The 17882-nt window shown below is 52.6% G+C and overlaps 1 protein-coding gene across 1 annotated transcript; it reads left to right on the plus strand.

The window, feature by feature from the left end:
- Positions 1 to 1528: 1528 nt before the first annotated feature.
- On the plus strand, positions 1529 to 17678 carry TGFB3 (transforming growth factor beta 3). The gene is made up of 7 exons (XM_059819442.1): positions 1529 to 2017; positions 7712 to 7875; positions 9250 to 9379; positions 10934 to 11041; positions 11856 to 12027; positions 12577 to 12730; positions 15148 to 17678. Exons 1-7 carry the CDS (start codon positions 1534 to 1536, stop codon positions 15304 to 15306), a joined length of 1371 nt encoding a protein of 456 aa, XP_059675425.1. The 5' UTR covers positions 1529 to 1533; the 3' UTR covers positions 15307 to 17678.
- The last annotated feature ends 204 nt before the right edge of the window (positions 17679 to 17882 follow it).

Genomic DNA, 17882 nt, shown 5'->3' on the forward strand with positions numbered 1-17882 from the left:
TGGCTCCCCCTCTGCGGGCGCCCAGGAGAAGGGCTGGGTGGTGGGGTGGGGAGTCCCTGGGTAGCTGGGGCAGGGTCCAGCTGAGGGCACGAGAAGGGTGCTCGCTCCAGGGGCCAGGAGCCCCTGGGCTTCAGGGCAGCGGGCACAGGCTCAGCCTGGGGCAGGGAGGGAGGGAGGCCGGTGTGGTGGGTGGCCATGATCAGGGCATGGACCAGGAAAGGAGCCCGCACAGGCCCAGGTCATGGATCCAACCCTCAACTGGGGCCAGCGTTTTGTCTCCCGCCTGTGGCCCTGGCCCCCGTCGAGGGCAGTGGGTGCCTGAAGCAGCCTCTTCCCCTCAGCGGGAGCTGCTATGGAGGGGGACTCCCCTGCGGTCCAGTGGCAACCTGCCTTCAGGGCCTCAGGGCTTCACCCTGCCTGCCCGCTACCTTCCCTCGGCCCCCGGGGCCTCGCGGGCCCCGCCAGCCGCGCCGCCAGCCTGGGCCCCGCCGGGGCCGCCGCAGCCCCTCGCCCGCAGCGCGGCGCCCGGCCCCCGCCGGCCGCCCGGCCCCTCCCTCCTCCCTCCCTCGGAAAGAAACCACATCAGGAAAGTATTTGGGGTATTTTTAGCCGCTTTTAATGCGATTTCGCAGCTGGAAACGGGAGGGGCCTCCCCGCGCCGGCCGCCAGCGCGCGGCGGACCACCGCGAAGGGCCCGACCGCCGCCGCCGCCCCGCGCCCGCCGCGGCCTGGGCGGCGCCAGCAGGGGGCGCCCGCGCGCCGCCGCCGCGGCGGTGCGGCGGCCACGTCGGAGGGCGCGCGGGGCCGCCCCGCCGCGGAGGGGCCCGGCTCCGGGGCGCGAGGGGCCCGGCGCCGCCGGCCACGCGGGGGGCGGCGGCGGGGCCCGGCGCGGGGGGCGGCGGCGGCGACGGGCGGGCGGGCGGGCGGGCGGCGTGGCTGCGCGGCTGCTGAAGCCATTAGCGCGGTGCTGCGGGCGAAGGCCGGGCTTGGAGCTCCCTCCCCCGCCCGAGCCCCGTCCCGGGGACGTCATGGGAGGGAGGTATAAAATTTCAGCGGCGAGGCCGAGGGAGAGGCAGTGTGCGCGGGAGGGGCGGCGCGGCGCGGCGCCGGGCGGTGCGGTGCGGTGCGGTGCGGTGCGCGGCCGGGGCACGGCGGCCAGCGGAGCCAGCGGAGCCCGCGGGAGCAGCGGGCGGCCCGGCGGCGCTGCTGCCGGCTGGGCGGGGAGCGCTGCGGTGCCGCGCTCCCGGCCGCCGGGGGTCGGGCACCGGGCGATGTAGGGCGCGGGGCCCGCCGGGGGCATGAATGGTGCAGCGAGAGGGGCGGGCGCCGCGCTCCCCCCGCGGCGGCGGGGCGGCGCGGGCCGCTGACACGTGCGGCGGCGCGGCGCGGCGGGGCGCCCCCGGCTCCGCGGGACGCGGGGCGGCGCATGGGGAAGGAGCCCGGCGCGGCGAGGCACGGCGCCTGCCGCTTCTCCTTGCGGAGCGCTGCCAGCTCTTCCTGGAAGTCCTGAGTCGCGCCCGGCGCAGTGAGTTCATGCACCTCCTCGCCAAGCCTCAGCCTGCGGGATCTGGGGAGGCAGCCGCCAGCACACCGCCCGGTCCCCCGCGCCCGCTCGCCGCCGCCCGGGGGTCTCTCCCGCGGGCCACCGCCGCCGCCCCCTCGCACATGAAGATGTACGTGCAAAGGGCTCTGGTGCTGCTCTCCCTGCTGAGCTTCGCCACCGTGAGCCTCTCGCTGTCCTCCTGCACCACCTTGGACCTGGACCACATCAAGAAGAAGAGGGTGGAAGCCATCCGGGGGCAGATCCTGAGCAAGCTGCGGCTCACCAGCCCCCCGGAGACCCTGGGGCCGGCCCATGTGCCCTACCAGATCCTGGCCCTCTATAACAGCACCCGGGAGCTGCTGGAGGAGATGGAGGAGGAGAAGGAGGAGAGCTGCTCTCAGGACAACACCGAGTCCGAATACTATGCCAAAGAGATCCATAAATTTGACATGATCCAGGGCCTCCCCGAGCACAGTAAGTGCTGCCCCCCCCGCCCCCGCCCCGCGTCGCCGGCCGGGGTGCCGCGCCCGCGGGGCAGGCTGCCCGGGTCCCCGGGCGCGGAGGAGGGGCGGCCGGCCGAGGCCGAGGGGCGCCGGGCCCCCGCGGGAGGGGCTGCTTTCCCGGCGGGGCGGGAGCGCGGAGGCGGGAGGGGGCCGCCGCAGCGGGGGGCGCGTCCCCGCCTGCCTGCGCGCTCGGGTGCGGAGGCGAGCGGGGGCGGGGGGCGCACGCCGCTGTCCCGGGGCCGGAGCCGGGGCGGGGGGAGCCGCGGGGCGGCGAGCGCTCGGAGCACCGACTGGACGGCGTGGGGCTTGGCGGCAAGCGGCCCCGCCGCAGGTGGAGGAGGTGGGCGCTGGCAGCGGCGGCTTGCGGGGCCCGGGAGCAGCACGGGCCCAGGCCCCAGGCGGGGGCAGGGAGCCAAGCCCGCGTCTAGAGCCCTGACATCTGGGGGAAGGCGGGGAGGGGAGGGGAGGGGGGAAGACGTGAGGTGGGAAGGCAGCAGGAGAGGAGGCAGCTTGGGTTTCGGGGTGGGTGCTGCGCACTGGGCTAGGAGAAGGCGCAGGTCTCGTGTTTGGGTGACGAGCAGGTGGACGGGTTCCTCCCTGCTGAAGCTCCAGCGCCTGCCGCAGAGACACAGGCAACCTGTTTGGTCTGTGCAGCACCCGCACTGGCCGTAGAGAAGGTGGAGAGGCAGTTGCTGAAGAGACTGCTGCCTGGAGGACACTGTCCAGGGTGTCACTCGGGTACTCTGAGGGATCAGAGAGGGAGTAGCAGATAACAGGGATGCTGAGCAGGTGCAAAGCAGACAGTGATGTGAAGGGGACCCCCAAGGGAACCAAAGCATGAAGGAAACATGTCAGATGTTGAGCAGGTGCAGAGCAGATGATGAACAGGCCCAGATGTGGACACTAAACAGATTCAGGTGCAGAAGCCGAGCAGATGCAGATGCAAAGACAGAGACTGAGCAGACATGAACTCCAAGCAGATTGCAGATGCTGAGCACATGTAGGCACAAGCAATCCTTTCGGTCTGTGCTTAGGATTCTTTAGGACTGGGAGATGTTGGTGGGCATGCAGTCATACCACCATCCAGGGTGTCCTCCTGTGATGTCGTGCAGTCTTGGGGACACAATTTGAATGCCAGCAGTTCTGGGGAGGAGCTGTGACTTGGTGCAGGCAGCCTCAGAATGCAGTTACTCTGCCAGGTTTACATTAATCTTGACATATGATGAGCTGGAATAAGAGCTACAATGTGGTAATGCAATAAATTTCACTTAATCTCTAGCAGGCTGCACTCTATATGGTTATATGATTAGCTCTTAGCTCAGGAGACACCAAGACTCGAGGAACAGAAAGTGCACAGGGTATAGCAGCTTACCCATATTTCAACATTTTTGACCTACTGAAGTGTCGTTTGTGAAATTCTAAAAATATATGGGGAAACCAAGTGTCTGTGCAAAATAATACAGTCACACTATGAACTGGTGTGTTTGGGGGAAGGAAACTGGGAAAGCACAACAGCGGGAAATGAAGTCAGAGGAGTGGATTTGGATAAAGTAGAGGGGAAAGGGGAATGAAGACATGTGGTGCACGAGAAGGAGCAGTGAGGAGGGACTGTAGGTTGGGGAAAATTCCTATGGAAATGAATGAACTTGTCCCATGTCCCCACAGGACACTGGGGCAAGGTACTGAGCAGCCAGTTCAAAAGACCAAGTAGTGCTGAGATTGAATTCCTGGGAGTGGGCAGTGTAGATGGCACCACCCACAGAAAGAGGGAACTTTGGAATTGGGTCACACTGGGAGATACTAGCTCCAGACAGGCCGTGGTGTCAAGAGACGTGTTCCTTTTGAAACCTGGGGAGTTTCATCGCTTACACCATAGCTGAATTTGGCCCCATGTCTTCAGAAGTGGCTGATGTTCAACTTTCCCATGACTCTGTCACTGTGCCAGGTGGTGATCTCAGAGCACGCTCTGAGCCAAAACCAGTCTCCTCGGGGGGGAAAGGGGAGGACTGCTCCATTGAGAGAACCGCGAGGACGATACAGACAAGTCTGAAATGTGTGCGCATGCACACTCACACGCACACAAATTGTTCTAAGCTCCAAACTATTAGTCAAGCAGCTTGTTGGCTCAGAGAACTCATCCTTCTCAAAGACTTAAGGCCCAAAAGTGAGGAGAGCTGAGGAGCAAAAATAGCAGTGGGGAGACCCCCATCCTTCTAGGAAGAAAGGGTATTCAGGATCAGGTTTCCCATCCCTACTCTAAGCTGTTTGGTGACTCACAGAACAGTCTTTCTGCTGTGCCTCTCAGGCACATTGCCTGAATGATAAGGGACTTTCTGTCAGAGAATAAGTAAGTCACTCTTGACCAGCCATTCGCTTCAGGGATCTCCTAAAACTCATGGGGGTTCAGACCCTCTTAAGCAATGACTTGGTTAGATTCAAGCTCAGAGGGCATCTGCAATGGTCCTGCAAATGGCTTTGCTTACCTTCCTGAGGAAAAAACAGATGCCATTTTCCAAGCCAGCTTGAGAGACAAGGGAATTAAAGCCATGGGTCACTGGGGCCAAGCATCTCTTCCCTCCAGACCTCCCACCTGCAGAGTTCCAGAAGGATCAATTTTTGCTCCAAAGTTATGCAGCTTTGGCATGAAACACCTTGAAGTACCAGTGGTATAATATGGAGTGAGGCAATACCTGCTCACAGACAGCCTGCCCTTCCTTGACATCAAACTCTAACTGCACAGCCATCAGCCTTCTTAGGGCTTGCCAGAAACAGCAGCTGAGTAGGATTGGCAACACATGGAGAACCTGCACCTCACTGAGAACAGTGGTTGGAAGAGGGAAGCTCCCAAAAGAACCTGCTCCCTGTATCACATTGTCCATGCTCAGAGGCTACTGGTCTCATCATTTGTGCAGTCAACAGCTCTGGGCTCCACAGTAATAGCAGGGTCTGATCATGAGGATACATCCTGTTGTGTCAGACATAGACTGGCATGGGTGCACAGAGTGTCACAGATTCCCTGTCTCCAGGCTTGGTTACAGCCGCTGAGTGTTGTGGACTGGAAGAGCTTGCAGGAATATTGCGTCCAGGCTTTGTGCTGTGCTGGTAGGTTGACACATCCGGATTCCACTGTGATTAATACACCTGAGCTGGGACTGGACCAAGTTCCCTGAAAAATCACCTCACCTCCTTTGCCTGTAACCTCTTGCAAAAAGTACTTTGCCCCAAAGCAGTCAGCTTCCTGGGAGTGAGAGCTGTATCCTGGACACCCTGCTATGAGAAGCAGGCTCCAATCTCACAGTGTTCAGAGTGAAACACAGAACACAGCTCCATCTCCCCATCACAGAGGGCTTATTCCCAGGGTACAAAGGGAACATGAAACTTCTTAGGGAAGGGAAGATAGCTATTACTATTTCCACTAGGAACGTCTCCCAAGACACCAGCACCTTGCTGGTGAAGTAAGTAGGTAGAAGGCAATGATGTGGGGACAGCAGGTGAAATATAGTAGATACAGTAATCTCTTACCAGCATGGCTGCCTAACTTAGACAGCAATCTTAAGGAGATGATAAACAATAGATTATTTTGTCTCTTCTGCACTATGTTGTAGGACTAGATCTGCAGTCTCTAAATAGATTTTCAGATAAAGCACTACTGTTGGAAACAGATACTGGGCTAGACTGACCACTGGTCTGATCTAGAAAGGCATTTCTGATGATTATTGGGACACCCCTCATGGACAGGCAGTTAGGTCTGGAATGGAAGGGCAGGCTGTTAACAGCACTATTAATAGGGCTAGGAGTGCAAAACAGCTTAAAGAGGGTATTAAAACACGGTATCTGCCTAGGTCTAGGACACAGAACAGTTATCAGTGTTAGACTTCAGCCGGGAAGATGACTTTGGGCATTTAATGAGATCAGAGCTTGGGTTTTCTGCTGTGCTTTTCTGTGGCATAAAAACCTAGAACTGGTCACAGGGGTGGAGTCCCCACAGTGGGTTCCTCATGTGGCTCAATGTACTCTTTGCACTGCAGGGTTGTTGGGCTGAGCATACCATCTGATGGCTGCAATGGGGTCTGGTCTCCTGGGATTACCGAACATCCATCTCTTAAGTAGCAGCCAGAGACTTTCCTGTATGGGAAAGCCATTCCATTCAGTAGTACAAACTACAAACCCCCCTCCAATTAAAGCTCAGTGTGAGCATCTGGTCATTAGCTGATTGAGTAAAACTTCAGCACCCTAAGAACACATCCTTGTAAACTGGCAGGCTCCTGCTTGCTGAATCTGGGTGTAGCACAAGGGGAAGATCTTCATCTTCATGGAGATGACTCTGGAAGTGCATCAGTGTTCCTCAAAGCAGAATTTGGCATGGGAGGTCAACCTCTGCACTCAGGTGCTGTTTCACACTAGCCCATCTTCAGGAGCTGTTTCCCTGGGGAGATAGCCATGGTGTTATGAAGAGGGGCCAACTCCAGGAATCTAACTTGAAGGTTGCTTCCTCTAGGGCTTCTAGCCTATTTGTCACAGTCTGGAACTGTGGCTGGGAACAGGTGATAGTTTTTCTTTCTGTTTCCTTTTTTTGTTTGAAAACAACTTAAATATCAGCTGACGTGAGAGCCCCGTGTTGCATTGGACAACAGTCAGAGGTCACGAGAGGCTCTGTAGGGCTGCAAACACACCCGCATGTGGGTGTAGAGCCGGAGCTGCTGTGTCTTTTCTGCAGGAAGCCTTAATGATGTTAGAGCCTTGAAGGCTAACAGAGTTCAACAGGAGAGTAGCAACAGCGATGACAAAAGACTTTTCTGTGGGACCAAAATGGGCCCAATGAAGAAAGGCTTGTTTTCTCTTGAGGACTCTGTTTTGGACCTCATAGCTTTTACCTACTCTCTTTTTGGGGCATATGTGAAATGGATTTTTCTGCTCAGCAGACACACATCGGGGCAGAGAATTGCTGCGTTATTTCCTGCCCATGTGTCTGATCTCCACAGGCCTCTCAGCATTTGAAGAACTTGGTATCTACTACTATTCATTAATTCCTTCTCCAGATCATGAGTGAGAAATAATCTTAAAACCCAGTTCTTTCAGTACACACTGAATAGTCACTGCCCCAAGAGGTCTTCCACACCTCATGCTTTGTGGACACTTGGCTGCCTTTCATTCTAGGAGACAATGTCAAGGTTTGTAAAACTAAGATTCAGCAGCAATGGGATCACCATCACCTCCTATGTGGCTTCACGTCTCCAGTATGAAGAGAGTCACACCATCATCACTATTGGGAATAGGCCCCACTAGCTGCAAATAAGGTTGCCCCATTTCCTTGGCTGGGTTTGTCATTTTGGATGCAGCAGGCTCATGAGCATTAGCAACATTTGATGAGCAGAGTTAGAAGAGATAATATTAAAAATACTGTAGTTGATCTCTACTGATTCTCTGGCTTGTAGCATTGAAATAATGGTGGCAGTAGTGGGAAGATTTTGCAAAATGTGGTAATGTAGACCAAATTTGAGTGAATTCATTTCGTGTTATCTTTAGCTAGACAGCCATGCTTCACAAGTGGCAAGATGTTTGAATGACAGATTTCTGCTGGAAAGCTCTTTCTCAAACAATATTTATTTGAGATCCCACCCCTCTGACCTGTGGTTCTCGGTCTTTCCATCTTTCTTTCTTACAGATGAGTTGGGCATTTGTCCAAAAGGTGTCACCTCCAACGTTTTCCGCTTTAATGTGTCCTCGGCAGAGAAGAACAGCACCAACTTGTTCCGGGCCGAGTTTCGGGTGCTGCGTGTGCCCAACCCGAGCTCCAAACGCAGCGAGCAGCGCATTGAGCTCTTCCAGGTGAGTATCCTTCTCACCTTCCCCTGTGCCTGAGCCCAAAATAGCTTGGCTCCTTATGGTTGCCTCAGTTGATACGTTCAGGGCCACAGAAGAGAGAGAGAAGAAATCCCATGCTGAACCCCAGGCTTCTTCCAGCACATACAGTGACACAGTCACCTTTCTTTCCTTTTACAGTGTAGTGCTGTCCTTTCCCCACTCACATTGGCTGGCTGCTCTGGGCACCTTGGGATGGTGCCCACTGCACTCTTTGCTGCACTGAGAAGGGGCTTGGAAGGGGAGCCCCTCACCAGACCCTTCTGTCACATCTGCATGCCTAGGTCCCTTGGCAGTTTTGTTCCTTTGACTGTTGCAGTACAGTTGGTACTAATCCAATGGGTGGAGCTCTCTGTTTTGTCACGGATTTACTGGAAAAATAATGCTTGCTTTCAATGTTCCCTTCAGTAGCAGCTCCTTGGGGGCACAATTCATGGCACCGTTAATTCAGGTACTTATCTGGAGTTTGGTTTGAACCCATGGACTCCCCTGGCAGAGTAAGTTCTGATTCAGGTTTGGAAGTGGCCTTAGGCTGGGCTGGACCACCCAGCTAATGGTACAGTTTAGCATCCAGGTGGCACATTCCCAGAGGCTGGTGTCTGTCCACTTTGCAGTAACAGTGCAGCTAAAATTGCCCTGTGGTTGGTAGCTCTTGAGGACTTCCTGGAATTCAGCTTCAAAGGTCAGAGCAATTCTCCACCAGGTGACACAACTGACAAGGAGGCAATCCTAGAGCTTCTCCATAGGTTCAGTGCTCTGTGGAGTGAACCTGGGGTCCTGCAGGAAGGAACACCTTGCACAGGCTGTGGCCATTTGTCTGGAAGCAGGAAGAGATGTCAGAACAGGGGGAGAAGTCTCCAAACCTGATCAGCCCTGGTCTGTTTTGATAGAAGTTGAAGAGTGTGAGACACATGAAAACACCACAGTGTAGGATTCAGAATGCTTGCTGGGCAAGGGACCTGTGGCAAGATGCTCTATTGCCCACTGCTGGTTCTACTCTGAAATCCAGACCCACATCCCACAGGCGTATACAGAAACAAACCCACCCATTAGATCAATTGCTGTGTGCTTCTGCCGCTGGATATGTGTCCCGAAACAAGGACGAACTGAGAGAGGCGGGCTGCTTTGGACACAGAAATAAGCGGTGTGTAGATCTCTGGAGTTCAGGTTGGTTGTGAAGCACGTCCTTCTCACTTGTGCCAGGGTATTCCTGGTGTCTTACTTGCTGGGACCAACCTTCTGAATTAGTGTTTAGCAAGCTGTGGAAGAAAAAAGACCAAAGGCTATCCCTTCCTTATGCGTGGCACTGACTGATTCTCTCTACCACTCCTTCTGATGCAGATCCTTCGGCCGGATGAGCACATAGCAAAGCAGCGCTACCTCAGTGGCAGGAATGTGCAGACACGGGGCTCTGCTGAGTGGCTGTCCTTTGACGTCACCGAGACTGTGCGTGAGTGGCTTCTGCACAGAGGTAAGGGTCTTAGCTGGACCGGGTGTCAAGGCATCCATAGAAACGTGGGTCAATGTTGGCAGGAGTATCTCTCTGCTCCCCTTTTTGCAGGAGCTTGGCTCACATAGAGGTCAGCTTCTTTCAGTCTGAGAACACGCCTTCCCCCAGAAAGCTACCTCAGTCCATGATGTTTGCTAGTTTCCTAGCTCTGTCCTGGAGTCCCCACTGTGTAGCTCTGTGGGCTGAGTCAGAATGAGGATTCATCCTCTAGAGGAGGAAATTGTTTTCACTGAGAGATGCTGGAACTTCTTTTGGTTTTTCGATTCAAAGCCCAGAGGGGATGCCTCTGCATGTCTAAACTATAATCTGTAATACATAGAAAATGAGGATTGCTCTGGTTTAATTTTTATTTGGACTAGACCAAATTTAGTAGTGAAAAACTAGCAAGGATCATGGCTTCTTTAGCTGTTTACAGCTTGGCAGGTATAAAGGTGAGGAAATACCAGAGGCTGACACACCTAGACAGATGGAGGCTTTAGCACTGCAGAGAACATACCGCTGCCACCACTGGGCAACCCAACAGATAGTTATGGGTCAGCTCCCCAGCAAGAACACTGACCCCATTCACAGCTGGAGCATAGGCATTATGACTCACAGCTGGATTGGCCTCACAGATAGAAGCTAGGTGCCACTGAAAACTGGAATGCAGGTACTGGCAAGCAGCCGCTCCCTGGAAGGGCAAGCTGTGAGCTTGTAGGCTCCTCCTTTTTCAAGCAATCTAAGTTGTGTCCTGATGGCTGGAGTTTGGGGCTGGAACTGCAGTGAGCTCTGGGCAGGCACACTAGCTGACAAGACATCACAGAGCATACAGTGCTTAGGAAAAAAGGTGCTAGGCACCTTGTCAATGCCCCGAGGAGCCAGATGTTTTAATTCATGACACAACATAAAAAAGGAGCTTTCATAAGAGTCTTGTGTTCCCTTAGTCAGGCCCACACAGCATGACTGGTCCAGGAAGTTATTATGAAAATAGACTTGCCTCTGGAAAGTCTGTGTGACTTAGACTGCTAGCAGTTCAACAAAACAGGAGGTTGCAGCTGCTGAGAAAAATGCTTCCAGTGAAATTACTTGTCCATAGCCAACTCGCTCATTTTCAGATCTCTCGTTCAGACACTAACCAGAAGTCATATAGTAGACAGGTACTGAGAATGGCAAAACTGATTTAACACAGACACTGCAAGCCAGCTCTTCAAAATACTTGTTTTCCAGTGGAGCTCCTTGAAGCTGACAAATGCTTTTGGATGTTGAATAGCCTAAAAACCTAATAACTAGGAGCACCCTTCTCACCTGCCCAGGAAGCTCCCTTTAGCAAGAGCAAGGCTTTTGACACAGGTGAATCCGCGAGATTCTGCTTCCGATTCTCCTTTCCAAGGCAGCTTCTGTTCCCCAACTCTGATAGCATCCCTGACTTTGAGACTGACCCACAGTCTAGGATTTACCACAGCAAAACTTCCCTGTGCCAGGAGCTGTCCCAGCTAGGGAACACTGTTTCTCACAGAGTCACCTTCTTCTTTGCAGAGTCCAACCTTGGCCTGGAAATTAGCATACACTGTCCCTGCCATACTTTTCAGCCCAATGGGGACATCTTGGAGAATTTGCACGAGGTCTTGGAGATCAAGTTCAAAGGTGATAAAGAGCTGGGTTAGGGGAGGCTGTTGGGGGAGGGAAAGCCTCGAGTATCTAAAGAAAAAATGGGATCTTGCTTTGCATATTTGAGCATTTTATGTTGTGTAACATTTGTCTTAAAGTATACACGTCTGGGTTTGCATGTTCATTGTATGGGTATATCCACTTTGTACATAGGTTAGAAATAGAAGAAAGGAAGTGCAGGCTGGGTGGGTTTGCACGAGTGTCTATAGAAAGGAATAATTTTGTATTTGAATGTCTCTCTGGGAAGTTCAGCTTGATGCCTTCTCCGATTTCCACGGAGGCTCTGCTTTCCAATTAGGGTGACTGAAACACAAGGAAGTCAGGCATCCTGTGTGAGGTGGCCCAGAGAGTCAGTGGCTTGGCTGGCCTGAGAACTAGGAACCTCCTGGCCTGCAGCCCAGGGCTGCAGCCACTGGCCCCCACAGGCTCCATTTCTGAGGCTGTTCTGCAGAGTGCCAATGATCTGACATCTTCTTTAAACCATTCATCTTCCTGCCTGCCCTGGGACCGAAGCCAGGAGTGAGTGGGATGGATTAATGGCCCCACCAGCAGTTTGCAAATGGTAAAACAGGTGGCCCGTAAGCCTCTATTTCAGGCCTGCAGCAGTCAGATTCACCAGGAGTAAAGGGGTCCCTGTGAGGGAATAAGTCCAAGAGTAAGTGGACATGGTGCCTGAATCCCTTTCACCCTGGTTCAGGGGCAGGCATGAGTGTGTTACATGCACTGAAAAGTCTTGTTGCATCCTCCACTTCCATGCTGACTTCTTTGTGTATCCTGTTTTTCTCTGAAGGCATTGACAGTGAGGATGACTATGGCCGTGGGGACTTGGGGCGCCTGAAGAAGCAGAAAGACTTGCATAACCCCCACCTCATCTTGATGATGTTACCCCCACATCGGCTGGAGAGCCCAGCATTGGGAGGCCAGAGAAAGAAACGGGCCCTGGATACAAACTACTGTTTCCGGTAAGTGAGAATCCTGCCTGGAGTGACCATGCCTGAGGTGGGCAAGCCTGGCTAGACTCCACGCCACTGGGAAAGACAGAGCCCTCCAAGGGGGTTGTGGGTCACCATGGTGCCACAGGGCACCACATGAGGAGCACAACTCAGCCAGCTGCTCCTTGTGGTGTCCAAGAAGGGGATGCCGGCCAGCTCAGCAGAGTTACTGTGTGCTTCTGGCTGAGCCACTGGCTAGAGGGGGACTCGCAAGTGGCTTCCTGGACCACAGCCTGGGCAGAGACCTGTGGCAGCCCCCTGCTAGCTCCAGGTGCCAGAGAGCAGCCGGGTGCTGCTGCAGGTGAGTGGGGTGCTGCCTCCCTAGGCCAGTGGCCAAGCTGCCTGCTGGCAGGCATGAACAGTGCTGCCCGCCACTATCGCTCCTCTGCACTTGGTGCAGGCAAACACCATGTCCCACTGGGCATTGCTGGTACTAGTCCTTCTGCTCAGGAAGCTGCATCACACACTCTCATGTAAGACCCCTCTTTAGATTCACTGTGTTTTGATACTGTGTTTCAGGAACCTGGAGGAGAACTGCTGCGTGCGTCCTCTGTACATTGACTTCCGACAGGACCTTGGCTGGAAATGGGTCCACGAGCCTAAGGGCTACTTTGCTAACTTTTGTTCAGGCCCTTGTCCGTACCTTCGCAGCGCAGACACCACTCACAGCACGGTACATCCAGCATATTATCCTGTCAGGGCTTGTGGCTGTGACTCCCCCTTCCTCCCTAAGTCTGATCATATCCAGTCTCTTCAAAGCAGCAAAAGCAGTTCAGATCAATAACTTGTAAAAAACTGTCCAAGGAAACTGCAGAAAAGAGTCTAGGTGGTTCAGCAGGGAAAACGTGCTTCCTTTGGAGTCAATACCGAGTCCATTCTTCCAGCCAAATGTTGAGGAGGAGGAGGATGCTGTCTCTTGGATAAGATGTGAAACAGCAGGACTGATGGTTTTAGGGTACTTATTTGGCAATGGCGAGAGTATTAACTGAATTGTTCACATCAAACATCAAGTCTGGTAATTATCTTCTGCCTAAATTTCTCCTGCAGTTTGCACTGGCCAGAGGATTTTTCTACGCTCTGTGCCAGGTTGTCATGCAAAAGTGTTGTGCCATGGCACGCAGCTGCCGTCTGTTGGCACAGGGAAAGCTGTAGCCCAGAAGTGAAGGGGAATCCGTGTCCATGTCCAGAAGTGAACACAGCCATGCAGTAAGCTCTCCTTTCTGCAAAGGCATCCTTTCCAGCTGTATAAATCCCACCTGACCTATGGCAGAGAGGAACCTACTAGGCAGTGAAATTAATGAGTAAAAACTGGCAGAAAGCAAATGTCTTTAGGTAACTTATGCATAACCTCTGTTTAATATGAGTACACTAGGCAGTCTTTGGGAAGAATATCACCTGAGCCTGGCTCCTGTCTGTCTAGAGTGGAAGAAAATAAAAGCAATAGAAAAGCACAGGCATGGGAAAAGTACCAAGGGGTTAAGACAGACTAAGGAGCAGGCAATCTGTCGCTGAAGCAAGAAAAGCCAGAGGAAAATCCTGTGCTTCTGTCCACAGAAGAGAAAAGGCAGCAATCCAGACAATGCAACAGCTCACTAGCAACTTAGCTTGAGGTTTCACTAAAAAAGTTACTGGAAAAAGCAGATTTGGCTGAAGAATAGGTAACTAGGTAAAGATGATATTGCAGAAAAGATGTTACCATTTTCTTGACAGCTTGAGAGTCTGCACAGCAGCAAGGTTCGCTGAAGCTCAAGGACTAGTATCAGTGGGAACAGTCGATCTACAGGAATGAAGGAGTGAACAGATGCTGGGCATTAAGCGCAAGACAAGGCAAGGGAATGAACAGCTTTGAAAGGGTAATGGGCATGTAGCTTTGCCATCTGGTTGTCCTGAGAAGCTCTCTAGTAGATAACTGGACTGAATCAGTGTGAGAAAAAAGGGAGATTTTACAATGGTTCCTAATGTTCTTTTCTTGAGCAAGAAAGGAAATGATCAAGCGTTAAGGTCAGCTGAGTGATCCAAGAAACCTTTAGCACAATATAGCTGCTGACAGCTTGCCAGCACCACCTAGGAAAAACATGGTGAAAAGAAGATTTCTTACCAGTCTGTTTAACCTACTGTCTCTGTTGAGTAGAGCAGCCCCAGAGCACGTGGTACGTACCCCTGTGGTACAGCCAGGGGTACTTTGCTCAGTATCCCAGAGAGCTTCTACGAGAATGACTGCAATTACATGGATCTGGATGATAGAACAGGATGTTTCCTTAGCACCTCTCATCCCTAAAGACTGTAAAGTATTTAAAAGACAATGTGCCAGACCCTGTCGTTTATACCAGAGAAGCACTAATGAGACTACAGTAGTGCAGGTGAGATCATGTTTTGGCCCTACAACTCAAGAAGTTGCTTACCACTGAGAAGCGGCCACCTCTGGCAAGAAACATGGCAACTATTCTGTAGTGGTTACATGGCTGAAGTGTACAGTCATCTGTGGGCTGGGGCCAGCTGGGAGGAGGAATCCAGCGGGGTCCCACAGGACACTCTCCTGGCTCCAGCATTATAGTGTAATGACTTGGAGGATGGATTGGAGGGAGAAAGCATCACAGTTCAAAGCTGGGAGAGAATTGTGGATACTCAAGAGGATTGGCATCCATCCAGTCCTATCTAGAGATGTTGGTTGAAATAAGCAGCACTGATGTTCTTTCTTCTGGTTTCTTTAATGGAACCCAAGACACATTGGCCCCAGGCTGGTTACACCAAGCCTTGTTAACAGCAAAAATTGTGACACTAACCACCATACCAAATTAGAGATGAAAGGAGACAACTACTTGCACTCCTTTAACCCTTAGGCATCAGCCACAGAGCAAGGCTATTACAATTAAAAAAAAAGTCTTAAGAGTCAGGCTGGGGCAGGTGAGACCCTTTAGAAGCAGGCCATGATCAGGAAGTGACAGGGGAGTATTACTCACCTCAGGGAAATACCCTCAGATACGCATAGTCCAAACACCTAGAGAAGTGCTGGCTTTGCAGTCCCTTCCTGTCCTTAACCAACTTAAATGCATTCCTGACTTTGTCATGACATTTAATTTATTTCTGCAGGTGCTGGGCTTATACAACACGCTGAACCCTGAGGCATCCGCTTCGCCCTGCTGTGTCCCCCAGGACCTGGAGCCGCTCACTATCTTGTACTATGTTGGGAGGACCCCCAAAGTGGAGCAGCTCTCCAACATGGTGGTGAAATCCTGCAAGTGCAGCTGAAAGGCACCCTGGCCCACCCAAAGCCAAGAGAGGAACTGTCAGCACCCAATCTCCTGCTCCCAGGCTAACACAAAAGTAACTGGGGGTCAGAGACTACGCATGCTGAGGGCCGAGTGCCACACCCTGGGGCTTAGAGTCTGGCAGCCCTTGGGGATCTCTTCTGGAACATTTCTTGGTCTTGTTGGCAGTGTCATGTTCCTTCTGGGAGTTACTTTGGTGACACGAAGGCCACACTCTCCAAAATGGCCGGACAGTTGGTGCGGAAGAGAAGGACAGGGTGGAGGAACTGCTGTGTGTTTGAATGCTGGGTGGTTGAGCTGGGAAAGTGAGGGGATGAGAAAGAACAGGTGAAAGGGGGAATGGAGATGGGGTGATGTTTTCTATTCTAGCTTCAGCTATCTTAGGACCTCAGCCCTCCTCACTGGCCTGAAGAATTAAAGGTTTCCCCTGTAGGAGGAAACCCTGAAATTTTCTTTAGAGAAAGAAAATGCACCAAGAAGGGAAGCTACTGAGAGAAGAAATGCTCAGAGATACACTTAGACTTTGGTCCCTCAGCGCTGTGATCCAGGAGTCCTGCAACTGAAACTCTGTGACTGCCAAACCTGTAAGTTCAGTTGGCAGATCCTGGCTATTGGTTTCTAAATGCAAACTGCAAGGCTCCCAGCCAGCCTGCTGAGGGTGGGCAAATACAAGGAAAGAGGGTGCTGAGTCCATTTTCAGAGGGACTGATGTCTCCATTCCGCTCTTTTCCCTTCCTGGAGTTTCTGAGAGATGGTTTCTGGGTCAGGGCAGGAGCAATTATCTGTGGGTACCTGAATGTTAGGCCCATACATTTGTGAGCTGATACACCCTGGGGACCTCTTGTCTGTTGTGGTTTGTGAGGTGCTTTGGGGTGTTCTGCATCTGTTCTGCAGGATGACCTGAATGTGGCCCAGGCCTCACCTGCCAAGACTTAAAAAATAGTAATCTCAAAAACATTGTAAAAAATAAATATTTGGGGGGGGAGATGCTCTTTTTTCACAAGCAAGTTGTTTGTTGGAAGGTTAGATGGTTTGCTGTTTTTAAACTGCTACTGCTGTGGCATATTCAGTCACTCTAAAAGCTTTCCCCTTTCCAAAATGTCTCTTCAAAGGAACAGACAGAATTTAGGTCAGCCAGAGAGCCCCAGAATGGAAATTCCTCGGTACCCTCAAACCATGCCTGGTGTATATGTGCCCTGTCCCTCCCTAGTCCTTCAGACATGTAAATGACCTCTGGCATCTGCTTTTGCTAGGTTCATATACAGCACCCCTCAAATGTAAAACACTTCCAACAATACTGTTTAAATAACCGGGGCAGTGCAGTTGCCACAGCTGACTAACATCCTATGTCCATTTCAATATATATGGTCTGCCAGTACAGACTTGTACACACAGGTAAATAACACACCCCTCCTCCTGATTTACCATGAAAATTGCAGATGCTTATAAAAAGCTCACAGATGTTGCCAGGCAAGAAATCAATGTACTTGTCTAAAAGTATGGGCTTTTTCAGCCATAAATAGTCCCAAAGGTAAAAATCTCTGGTGCTTGCATGCCACATGAGACTCAGAGGCTGCCTCTCTTGACTCTCCAAACCACAGCTATTTAAAGTCATGTTCTAGAGACCACAGAAGTTTCTCCCTGTCCCCTCCCAATTCCTGGTCCCCAGCAACTGAGTGTAAAATGACACCTAGCTGATTAATCGCTTGTGGCCAGGGCTCTTCATGGTCAGCTCAGAATTCAGCTCTTCCATGAAGCCCTTCACAATAGTGGCTGCTTCCATATACTTCACGTGAGGCTGCCATAACATGTAATTGCAAACATCTTAATAAACTGTAAACAACCCTCCCTGCACCATCACCAGCTGGCTAGAGGTTAGCAAGGGTGGGTCAGTGGAGGGAGCCTGCCAACCTGTATGACATTTTGGCTGGGGCACACATGCTCTGATAGAGGCACTCCCAAACGCTTAGCTTTATCCCTTTCATCTCTGGGGCTCCTTGACCTCTCATCGGTGTGATGATGAAAGGTGCAGCTCTGATCGGTCCTGCAGCAGTACTGTATTACTGTGCCCTGTACAGCTCTCCATGCCCATGCTTCCCCCCGCCTGCCCAAGGAGGGAGCAAATAAATGCATTAGGACTACACTACCATGCTGACAGACAGGCCAGAAATGTAGTGGCTGCAATGGGGGGTGGGGGGAAATCCAGATGCCAATTGGCGTAGGAATTCTCTGTAATCTCCTTTTAGCAGCAGCCCCTGGGGAGGTTTTGGTTTACAAGCTGCAGTCTGTTCTTTGGTCATTGTTCCTCCTGAGCCCTGGGCTGGCTCTGCTGCCCATCCAATTGAAGGGCTTCCTCGCTAGTAAAGGGGGGGAAAAAAAAAAGGAGGGGGAGCTGCAAAGAGCTGAGCTAGAACACTTGCACAACTCACAGTCCTACGTGGCACTTGGAGCATGTCAGAACCACCCACGGATTAACCCTGGCAAGCCCCTTGAGGTGGGCCTGTCTTACTAGCCCTTGTTCACTGCTGCTCCTCAGTGGCAGGGAGGGGTGGCAGA

Source organism: Gavia stellata, chromosome 7, assembly GCF_030936135.1.
Source record: "Gavia stellata isolate bGavSte3 chromosome 7, bGavSte3.hap2, whole genome shotgun sequence".
Lineage (NCBI taxonomy): Eukaryota > Metazoa > Chordata > Aves > Gaviiformes > Gaviidae > Gavia > Gavia stellata.

What these genes read in the sequence shown, in the direction of transcription:
- TGFB3 (XM_059819442.1), top strand. Translation starts at nt 1,534, where the DNA reads ATGCACCTCCTCGCCAAGCCTCAGCCTGCGGGATCTGGGGAGGCAGCC. An exon ending in AGCGCATTGAGCTCTTCCAG is followed by an intron (nt 7,876 to 9,249) that starts GTGAGTATCCTT and finishes CTTCTGATGCAG; the next exon opens with ATCCTTCGGCCGGATGAGCA. An exon ending in CAGACACCACTCACAGCACG is followed by an intron (nt 12,731 to 15,147) that starts GTACATCCAGCA and finishes TTATTTCTGCAG; the next exon opens with GTGCTGGGCTTATACAACAC.